General features: G+C 36.3%; 1 protein-coding gene across 2 annotated transcripts in view; it reads left to right on the top strand.

Annotated features, from left to right (window-relative positions):
• Hexo1 (beta-hexosaminidase 1) overlaps positions 1-12141 on the top strand; it is a 34523-nt gene that overhangs the window by 3857 nt on the left and 18525 nt on the right. Inside the window, exons 1-3 of one of the 2 annotated variants that reach the window (XM_028182157.2) lie at positions 659-793; positions 4146-4208; positions 8957-9093. In XM_028182157.2, coding sequence (XP_028037958.2) covers positions 4153-4208; positions 8957-9093 — 193 coding nt within the window. In that variant the 5' untranslated portion in view covers positions 659-793; positions 4146-4152. Of the gene's footprint in view, positions 1-658; positions 794-4145; positions 4209-8956; positions 9094-12141 lie in introns of those variants that run through there. The other variant, XM_028182158.2, reaches the window with a different exon arrangement.

The following is a 12141-nucleotide window of genomic DNA, read 5'->3' as shown; positions in this document are numbered from 1 at the left end:
TTTTCCTTTTAATTCAAAATAAGAGTAAATGACCTTTTTGTTAATGAAAAAAAAAAGAAGTAAGTTACTGTTCGATTTTGGCTCTGCAGCTCGTAAAAATGAAACTCAGACTCTTACTTTTTTTTTGTTTATTTGTCTTTATTTAGAGGGGGGGTGAACGACTTAAATCCTGTATGCATTATTGCGGTGTTCACAGTCAATACGAAAGCAATTATTGTTTTCTTCATTACAAAGGAGATTAAATACAAAAAAAAAACACTGCAGTAAACGGTTATAGCTAAATTAGGCTGGTACAGTTTTTTATTAAATCTGTGAAATGTTATTAAAGAATATTAAACGTTATTACAGTTGTACAATATATACGTAAATTTAAAATGTGCTTTTTGGTAGGCAGCGGCTTGGCTCTGCCCCTGGCATTGCTGACGTCCATGAGCGACGGTGACCACTTACCATCAGGTGGGCCGTATGCTCGTCTGCCTACAAAGGCAATAAAAAAAAATAAAAAAAATCCGCATTTATCAGTTGTAGCGTGTTTCCCGTTAATCCGTTAATAACATTCGCAGAAAGTTTGATTCAAAACACCCAATCTGGCATTTAAGATTCAGTATGCACAGACTTTGTTAAAGTTTTTTTTTAGCTCAGTAGGTGTGCTGTTAGTATGGTTTGTGGTTGACAAAAACAAGTTTCTCTCGTTGTTGGCAAATAGCATTAATTCTGTCCTGTATGGTTGGTTCGTATCGGGCCGACACTGTATCGGCCTTCGCAGCTCGGCACGGACGCGTTTAAGGCTCCTGTGAGTAATTTCAAACACTTCATTGTGCGTAATAAATAAATAATTTAACATTGTGTTGTATACGTAAAACTTTACGAAGTATCTTTTTCTTGTTTCGAAAAAAAAAAACGAAACAATTTTTTTTTGTTAAAATTTAAGTTTATTTCCAAATTCAAAAAGTTTTGACATATTTTTTGTTCTACAGATAATCTCTTCTTAATCTTATCTAGATTGTCATTTGAATTTTATCGTCTATTACTCTTCGTTTTTCCAATTTTATTTTATTTTATTCTTAACTAATACTGTCTTTCAATGATTTTAAAATATGTTTTATGTCTTTAGATGAATCCAATAGACATTCACGACAGTACACCGGTATCCATCTGGACACATTAGGTCGTATTTATAACTAGAATGCTAGTACTGACGGTAGCGCGGTTACATTGCCTCGCGAACCTTGTGTTATAAAACAGGGTAAAATCATTCATACAATCTATAAACAATATACATAAATTGCAATGTATGTTTCACTTTTTCTTCGATTTCTTTTTCTTATATTTTCCTACCTATGCTGATAGCCTTGAGAGACTATATCAGCGTTGCCCTAGCGTGTAGGTGAGCTCTCGGGACTCAAGTCGGAGGTGTTGCTAAAATCGTGAGAAGAACACAACTTGTTCAATAAATTTATTTATTTCACATGTTCGTTTTTTTAAATAAATTATCAAAAAAAAACCCACTTTGTTTCCGGTGATAATAGTAAAGAAGTCTAGTTTAGGAGCGTTCATTTATCTTATCGCTAAAAGCGATCTCTTCCAGACAACCGTTTAATTTACAGAAATTCTGGAAAATATAAAAATATAGCAGGTATGTTGCGGTGTACTATAGATAATACATTGGTATAGAAAATATATACATACAATAAACAGATAATAATATATACCGTTTACATATAATATGAAATGTATAACTATTTGATTTATATACCATTATACTTCATACAATATATACTATTATAATACATATTTAAATGTTTTATAGCCTATTTTTTATTTGTTTATTAATAATGTATTTATTAACCTTGAAAACATTTCTACATAACAGTTTGCTAAAACTCTCCACACTAGGCACTGCCTGTCTCGTGGAGAGTTTATTTCTGAACTTAGGTTGACTAAATAGTAAATAGTCAACTTCCGTGCTATAATATTGTCACGATTGTATGACAACCACGTCTATAAACAATAAACAAAACAATTAGAGCATACATGAATAAAACAGTATTTATTTTAATTAGATTCAATAATGGTAATATGATGTAGTTGATATCCTTCAAAGTAGGTTGAAGTTTCGGAAACGAAAAGTATAGATTGTGATTAATAACACATTTAATAACAAACATGGTATTTTATATCGACGCTTGAAAGGCAAAAGTGACTAAGCGACAATAACTGCTTTATACATAAATGATAGGCAATAACCATATTCGATGCGCAAAAAAAAATATATTTCTAGGTTTATTAAAATAATTTCAATCCTACAGCTACTAACTAGATTCTACTACAGCTGGATTCGTTAAAATTTTCAGGTATTTCAACTTTAAATTAGTCTACTGTAAAGTTCACGCATTGTCGCTTAGTCACGTTTGCCTTTCAAGCGTCGATATATATTTATTTATTTATTGATTGATGCATAAAACAAATTACAATCGTTACAGTACATATTAGCTAAATCGTACAAGTAGTACCTAGATCTAATCTGGATTGCAATCTAAATAGTATGTGCACTCAGCAAAACCATATTAATGTGCATAGCTTTGGCTATTGAAAACACAATTGAAATTACAAATATTGATAACTAGCCATTGTTAAATAGAATATCCTTCACACATTTGACATTTTCTTGTTCCTTTATTGAATAATAACAAGAGAATACTTTTTCGTGAATTAGTTTTGTGTTTTTTTTACCCTACCTATTTTCTGGTAACCTAAGAGGCTATTCCTGCTACGCTTGGACGGGTACGTGAGCTCACGGGTTCAACCTGAATATCCTAGGACTAACCCTAGCAAGAGCAGTGCTTCGCAGAATCTATCACCGGATTGGACTCCCGACCCACTGAGAAGATCCGGCGAGAAACTCAGTAGTGCGTGCCTATGGGTTAGTTCGCTCGTCGTAATCGAAGAGTTCCAACTGCATACATGAGTTAACTTTTACGCTATCGAGAACGTTAAAAAACTCACACTAAGCACACTCTCTCCATCTGTGACACACACACACACAATCTTACCGGATAAAATATAATAAAAAGGATTCGTCTTTTGAACTTAAATGTTCTTCCTAAAACCAGTTCGCGTTCAAGTTGAATGACATAATGATATTTGCATATTGATTGTTCGCAAACTTGTTTAGATGTACTGTTATATATTCAGAACTAATACTACATAATAGATTTATAAAACAGAAAATTTAGCAGCATTGTAAATGTTATTAATATTAAACTAAGCTAATTTTGGTGCATCATGTGGAAAGATAACACTGAGGCCCGAGGCGCAACCGTATCTGCTTTGAAGCGTTAATATAATATTCAATAATGTTTATTGGCTCTTTTTTAAGTTATTAGAATCATGACTGATGAATATTATTAATTACAATAAATTATCCGTAAAAAATGCAAAGAGCAGTGGTGGATGATTACAGTCAATACTGGAGAATATCAAGAGTAACTTAGTAAATGATCACTGAGTTTCTCGTCGAATCTTCTCAGTGGGTCGCGTTTCCGATCCGGTGGTAATGTTTTTTTTAATTTTTTTTATTGCTTAGATGGGTGGACGAGGTCACAGCCCACCTGGTGTTAAGTGGTTACTGGAGCCCATAGACATCTACAACGTAAATGCGCCACCCACCTTGAGGTATAAGTTCTAAGGTCTCAATATAGTTACAACGGCTGCCCCGCCCTTCACATCGAAACGCATTACTGCTTTATGGATGAAATAGGCAGGGTGGTGGTACCTATCCGTGCGGACTCACAAGAGTTCCTACAACCAGTAATTACGATGCTATTCCTTCATTGTGGAAGCCAATCGTGAACATTGGTTAAGTACATATTTCATAAGAAAAATTGGTACCCGCCTGGGATTCGAACACCGGTGCATCGCTCAACACGAATGCACCGGACGTCTTAACCTTTAGGCCACGACGACTTCACTGCTCTTGCTAGGGCCAGTGTTAGCAACAATTCCGCTTTGAGTCTCGAGAGCTCATCTACACGCTAGGATAAAGCTGAAATAAACTCTCAAAGCTATCAGCACAGGTAGGAAAAATAAATGAAATGGACTTAGCAGAACTTGATTTTCAAATGTGTTTTTTTTTTTGTTAACAGGTAAAAGATGTGGCTTCAAGCAATTTGTATTTACACCGTCTTCGTAATTATAGGATGCGGGATGTGAGTATTTTGATAAAATTTTGTTGACACGCTTTTAGTAGCATGGTTTGTTTGTATTTAAGGGAACTTTTGAATGTAATTTTCAAGAAAATTTTAGATTATGAACTTGAATATTTGCATATGCATCAAGGAGTGATAGCTATACAATTTTTTTTATGACTTTGACTTAATTAGTTGACGCCGATTAGTATTTTTAAAAAAATTATTGTAATTTATATTTTTGGCGCCAAAAGTGGGGGAGAAAAACATTGGGAAAACACTGGAATAGTGGAAATGAATTTGTGAGAGCCACGAGTAACTCCATGAGTTGCATACCTTTTTGACTGACCGCGATCCACTAACGCCCCCATAACCTCGTGGCCGAAGACTTCATATTTTGCAAAACATATAATAATATGGCGATGCTAAACTCTCTCTGTTGTAATAAGTACATTCTAATATTTCATACACATTATATTCCCACCAAATCATTAATTATATGGATTCCATTTCTGCTACATGTAATATTACTTCTGTTGTTTTGATAACCTGACATTTAGATTCATGCACCACAATTTGTCGCTTTATTGCACACAAAAATAGGTAGATACACGGACGAACTTAATGCTTTATGACAGTTTGATATACATTACCTTTGATACTTATAACATTTAAAGTAAAATTTTGTAAAACACTCCTATTTAAAATGTTACTACTAGATATGAACAAATAACCTTGCGCTTATAACAATATTGATTGATACTAAACCGTTCACTTATGTTAAAAAAAATACATTCAGAATTTATTATCAAGTAATCGTGTATTGATTGAATTCGATTTGTACTTGTGCGTAATAAATACAATTTATACCAGCCAGGTTACGTTCTGTTCTTTTGAGTACCGTTTAAATTTATCTAGCAATTTGTTAAAACATGGTAAACAGTTGACGTCGCCCGAAATACGTCATTTTGGATCCTCCCGATTCACCATCAGTGCCTCAAGCACCGGTCACCGTACTCGTCGATTGCGACGAAGGGCTCGGCGAGTAAATTAATCCATAAGCACAGCTCACGGAGTTTCTCGCCGGATCTTCTCAGTGGGTCGCGTTTCCGATCCAGTGGTAGATTTTTTTTTATTGCTTAGATAGTTGGACAAGTTTAAAGCCCACCTGGTGTTAAGTGGTTACTGGAGCCCATAGACATCTACAACGTGAATGCGCCACCCACCTTGAGATATAAGTTCTAAATTCTCAGTATAGTTACAACGGCTACCCCACCCTTCATACCGAAACGCATTACTGATTCTGCGAAGCACTGCTCTTCCTAGTGTTTGCAACGTCCGCAGGCTAGAGCCCCGTTAGCTCACCTACTCATTCTGTTACGCTGGCTATCCTATACCTATGGTAATGCTCTCGGTTACCTGCTTAGGTAGGAAAAAAAGTTAAAACTACTTCCACACTACCTATGTTTAACTTATACCTACCATTTATTTTACTGGTGGTACGGTGTTTTGTGTGCGCGCAACGAGTATGTACCAACACCTTGTCTGGTTCTACCGCGACGCATTAATGCGTTTCGACTTGAAGGGTCCGGCAGCTGTGTACTATAAAACTTGGAATTTATCTCTCGAGGTGGGTAGCGGTGTACGTTGTTGATGTCTATAGCCTTCAATAGCCATTTAATATCAGGTGGGCCGTGAGCGTATCCATGCTACCAAGAACCACTGCGTTCATCCATATTGCGGTTCATTTTAAGCGTTCCTATTTAGTACTTTCCAAAACTAACATACAGTTCGTAACAACTTTGTAACCCCTAATTTATATATGCCAAAGCTTTTTTAAATAATTTCACAGTTGCAACTTTCAAATGTCATTATTCTAATTCTAGTCTAATTTCGTTTTTTCTTTTCCCTTTTTTGTGCAGTACCCTCTCGGTATCATGAAGAAGCGTTCTTTGCCTTATCCGATCTAGATATATCAATACTGGCAAATGGCAATGCGCCGCATCTTTGGCGTTCCCATTTGTACTGCGGTATTCATACCTACTTGTCTGGATGCAGGTAGTGAAGGACCGGTCGCACTGGAGATGGATTTGAGAGGCCTACGTTTAGCAGTGGGCAGCTATAGGCTAGGATAATGATTGATACTCATACAACACGACTAATCCTTGAATGATTTACAAATTTTAACAAAACGAAATACGTTTTTAAGAGTGATATGGACCGATAAAAAGCCGTTATAATTTCCGTTAATCTTCTTCTATTTTCTATCTTTATACCTAGTTTTGCCATAAATACTGAGTGAACGGAAAAAAAAATCTATTGCAAATAACATTTATTACTTTTACAGTGTGTTAGTTTAATACATAAATATAAAACAATTTAAAGTATAAAAAGCTTATTCGAAGTGGTCTCCATCGGCTGCAATACAGTCCTTTAAACGTTGAGGCCAGTTATCAATAGAAGCATGCACTATTTCCATGGAAAACATTCTCACTGCCAATCGTACGGATTGTTTTGGGACTCCAAATTATCATGGCATTAGAGCAAGCCGTACTCTCCAAAACTGACCATAAATCATAATCCAGCGGATTAAGATCGGGACTAGACGACGGCCAGTCTTCAGCTCTGATGAAGTCCGAAACGTTTCCAACCAAGACTGCGTAGACCGAGCTTTGTGACCTGGCGCCGAGTCTTGCTGGAAGGACCATTCTTGATTATTGAACATGGTGTTGTTAAGGGGCTTCACTATCTTCTCAAGAATGGTATCTTGATACACTTGTGCCGATGTTTTGATACCTTTTTCACAAAAGTATGGCTCAGTCACTCCTTTATAGCTAATACCCCACCAAACCATCACTGAAGTCGGATAGTGCCCACGTTGCACTCTGTCGACTAATTGGGAAGCTTCCTTAGAGCTTTGAGCATAAATACGGTCATTTTGTTTGTTAAAATGTTGCTAAATTGTTAAAAAATTCTCATCTGTAAACAAAAATTTTCTATGACCTGCCTTTGCGTACCGCTTCAGTAGTTGTTTCGATTTTACCACCCTGTTCTCTTTTAAATTATCAGTTAAGAAATGACCAGTACGTCTTTTATAGGCTGCAAGTCCTAAGTCATCTTTTAAAATACGCGACATGGTTCTAGGTGCTATCTTCATCTCCCGAGATAAAATCTTTTGCTTTCGGACAGGATTTCTTCGAATTCTTTCCCTTGCTGCTTTGACCACCTTTTTCGTACGAACACTACGTGGACGGCCAGATCTTTTTCTGTCACAAACAGAGGAGGTCTCATTGCACCTATTAATAGCCCGGTACACAAACATTTTACTAATACCAAGCGTATGGAGAGTTTTAAAAATTGCATTAGGCTCCATACCTACTTTGTGTAATGCAATCACAGCGATTCGGTTCTTTTTATCACCCCACTCCATTTTAATATCGCAAAATATTGTACAATGTATTGGCGCCAAAATGAGAAAACTCAATGAGCAATCATATAAAAATGACAGATTCGAAATTCAAATGTAATATTTTGTTTATTTTTAATTGTAACAGTATTAATGGCCAGACCAAGTATATAAAAATGAATTGCTGTTCGTTAGTCTCGCTAAAACTCGAGAACGGCTGGACCGATTTGGCTAATTTTGGTCTTGAATTATTTGTCAAAGTCCAGAGAAAGTTTAAAAGATAGATAAATATGAAAATGCTCGGAATTAAATAAAAATAACAATTTTAGCTCTTTTATTTATCGATTGAGGCACTACGAAGTCTGCCGGGTCAGCTAGTGTGATATAAATAGGTAACTAGTATGAAATAGCGGACTTTAGAATGCTCTAGAAGTGACTTAGATTGCGAAACAGCGTTTGACCAGTACTGGCAGGATATTTCGTCATAATATTTAGTTTTATATAGCGTTTGTGTGTTTGCTGTGGTCACTGAACATTAAATAATAAATAAATAAATATTTACTAACAATCACGCCACGTTAACTGGTCCCGTGATAAGTTCGTAAAGAACTTGTGTTACAGGTACCAGATAACGGATATAAATGTAAGATTTTTATTAAACACATACATATATTTAATATACATCCATAACCCTGGAAAAGACATTTATGTTTATCATCCAAATATCTTTCCTTGGCGGGATTCGAACCCGCGACCCCTTTGTGTAGTGACCATGTCACTTACTACTACATCAGACGGTCATTAAGTACATTCAGTACTTGATGGTATCATGTTAGTAATTTAACAGTACGGGTCTCCGATTGACAGTGGCAATGATGTCTCGTTAAAGTGAATTTATTAGTAGGGTCCTTTTCAATTTTGCGGCCAAAAAAGTAACGATTTAAGTGCTTTTTAAGATATTATTGAAATAAAAATCTTCTACTCGTATCTGTCAGAAAAATATTTATAACTAATAACACCATGCACCCGACGCTTTTTTTACAATAAAATATATTTTTTTACACTATTTTCAGTTTAAATTTATTAAAATTCTATTTTTTAGTTCAATTTTATATAAAACGTGTTTTTTAGTTTATTTAAACTATTATTTATTAATGTATAACTCGTAATTTAACAGTGTTGACGAATATATAGTTATAGGACAACAAATGACATCAAATTTACTGTACTTATAATTACGGTAACATTAAGGTTATGAGGATTAAATCAAATAACTCGCTTTTGGCCTCAAATTTGAAAACGACCCAGTAGCCGATCACAATAATAACGTCGTAGATTTTACACGATCTTTTTTCCCTTATAGTCCGACGGCAGCCGAAGAGCACTCATTGTGGAGATGGACGTGCGAAAACAATAGATGCACGAAGATCAGGAACGAGCCCGAGAATAAAGAGCCTGTCCTCAGTCTGGAAGCCTGCAAGATGTTCTGTGACGATTACGGTGAGTACGGAGATAGGTGATAGATGAAACAGACGTACTATGCACCGCCGTTCTAGGTACCACCACCTCGCCTATTTCTGCCGTGAAACAGTAATGCGTTTCGGCTTGAAGGGTGGGACACACGTTGGAACTATCTGAGACCTTACAACTCATATCTCAAGGTGAGTGGCGGCATTTACGTTGTAGATATCTATGCGCTCCAGTAACTACTTAACACCAAGTGGGCTGTGAGCTCGTCCACCAACCTAAGCAATAAATAAATAAAAACTTAATTTATAGAAAGGTAAGAAAATAAGACTAATATAGCTACTGCTGTATGTGTGTGATGCTACTACTGTAAATCGGACCTTAATCGCTTTACAAAACTTTTTTGTTTTGGTGTGCTATAAAGTGTATTCTCCCTCTCTCTCTCTCTTTCTCACACTCTCTCTCTCTCTCTCTCACTCTCTCTCTCTCTCTACTCGATCTACGGACAAATAAATTGGAAGCATCCTTTGTTAAAGCCCCGGGCAGTTGAATGGTCGAATTTTAGTATCCTCGAAGTTTGGAATGCTACATCCTATGTATATTTGCTCTAGTGTGCTTATACTGAAATGCCTTGTATAGATTTTCTTCTGAATAAAATTTAATCAAGAATGTAATAGTATATAATAATAAAAAGGCCAAGTCAAAACAGTTAAGATAATGAATGTCTTTGGCTACCGATTTACTAATTTTTTTATTAATTTAATATATATTTTTAAAATTAAAATTGCAAATACTATTGTTTGACATGACATACAAGAGAAAAACGTTCGATTGACTTGAAAATTTGCAGATGCATTATGTCCCGATGACAAAACAATTCTTTTTTTTTTAATCCAACCTAAGCTGATGGTGTCCATGTCAGCGTCACCGGGCTAGTAGGTAGACATCTGACGATATTACTAACACGAGCCCTAGCAAGAGGTGTGATTCGCAGAATCTATTACCGGATCGGAAACGCGACTCACTGAGAAGATCCGGCGAGAAACTCAGTGGGTCAAAACAATAATTTTATAACTCTGCTCTAATTTTTTCCCTAATCACTGGTAGCCTAAGGGGCTATTCCAGTTATTCACGGGCTGGTGGCTGAGTTTATAGGCTCAACCTGAGAGTGTTTGAGCCAGCTTGAGCAGTGTTTCGCAGAATCTACCACCTGATCAGAATCGCGACTTAGAAGATCCGGCGTGGAACTCAGTAGGCTATATCTATGGGCCAATTCGCACTTCGAACTCTTCGTCATAATCGGTGAGTTCGACGAGGACGATAACCGTTGCTTGAAGTGCCTAAAAGCATCGAGAGGGGATCCGACAAGACATGTTTTGGGGGAAGGCGGCTTAGCGTTGCCCCGTCGCCTGTTTCAATACCCCGACTAGTATCAGAATGATAAAAGAGATAACATTAATCGTTAGCTACGTTTGCTATTTGAGCATTTTTGTTAGTTTTTAAACTACATTATGATTAAATACACAATTTCGTTTTGTCTGTTAACAGGCTAGGTCGCGAAGCCATACTAAATCGTTAAGACGTATCGATTTTTTTGTACTGTGATGATGGGGCGTGATGTTAACTCGCACGAGTCAATATTAGCTTATAAATATGTAAGTTGTGGGAGTAAAATGAAAATTCACAAAAACAACGACATATTAAAACGACTAGTGGTCCCCCGGTAGTCGAAATTCGACAATAATTAATTGAAATTATAAGTTTGTACACTACTATGATTCTATTGTCAAAGACTATTTATTATTGTGGCGAGTGAGCAAGTCAACTCGGACATCTCAACGCAGCACCGAAATCATACGATTTTACGTCATATCAGGTGATCCGAGCACCTATGAGGGCGGCAAAATCCCTGAAGGTTTGGGAGTCAAATTGCCTTCCACGGTCTGTAGTGACGTGCTCAGGACAACCAAAGCGTGATATCCATCTAGTGGTGAGAGCGGAAGCGCACGTTTCTGCGGTGATGTTCTGTAGCGGGTATGCCTCAGGCCAACGCGTAGCGCGGTCGATGACGGTGAGACAGTACTGGTAGTTGCTCACTCGCCACATTATACTTCTATAATCACAGATTTTGCCAAGACCACACTTTAGACAAATATTAATAAAGACAAACAATATTTATTCTATTCTCAATTTGACCACAGACTAATACAGATAAACAAGAGGAAAAGTTTGACATTAAACAAATAGTAGATACCTATGTTTCGTGGGTGTGTCAAATACATGGTAGTCGGTAGTGTGTGTAATATTTTTATTTATCGATTTAATGTGTTTTTTTCCTTAATTAAAAAAATATATTAACATTCTGCACTCCTTCTCTATACTCTCTATAAGTGTGGGAAATTTCATACTCCTTCGTCCGCGCCATTTAGGTACAAGGGATACGAAGTTTTTGCTTCACGTATTAATATTTATGTAAGATACCTTTAAGTTTGATTATAGTTTACATTAGCAAATAGTTACGTGAGCAAACTTGTTACACTCTTCAGAAATAAGATAAAACCTTTTCCTCGTATATACGTAAAGTTGATAATTGTTGTTTGAGTGAAAGCACATATAACCTTATGTATCTGTACCAAATTGAAAGCGTATGAATTGAAAACTAGTTTACAGTACCAGCCGTGAACTATGGTATGGAAAATCAAATGTACTTTCACTGAATGTGCATGCGCTTCGTTAATTCAATTATTATTTAATTTGTAGAAAATTTGTAGTTACGGGTTTTAGTGGTTTTTTATTAACTAGTGGTCCCGTAGTAGTTGAAATTCGACTATAATTAATTGAAATTATAAGTTTGAACATTATTGTGGTTCTATTGTCAAAGACTATTTATTATACATCTATAATCACAGATTTCGCCAAGACTATCATCATCATCATCATCATCATCATCATTTCAGCCTATCGCCGTCCACTGCTGAACATAGGCCTCTCCAATAGATTTCCAGTGCGACCGGTCCATTGCCACCTGCATCCAACGAGACCCAGCGCTTTTTACTAGGTCGCCGGTCCATCTAGTAGGTG

This window comes from Bombyx mandarina, chromosome 12, assembly GCF_030267445.1.
Source record: "Bombyx mandarina strain Sakado chromosome 12, ASM3026744v2".
In the NCBI taxonomy this organism is placed as follows: domain Eukaryota; kingdom Metazoa; phylum Arthropoda; class Insecta; order Lepidoptera; family Bombycidae; genus Bombyx; species Bombyx mandarina.
The sequence above is the reverse complement of the archived record's forward strand: the minus strand, read 5'-3'. Positions and strand labels throughout refer to the sequence as shown.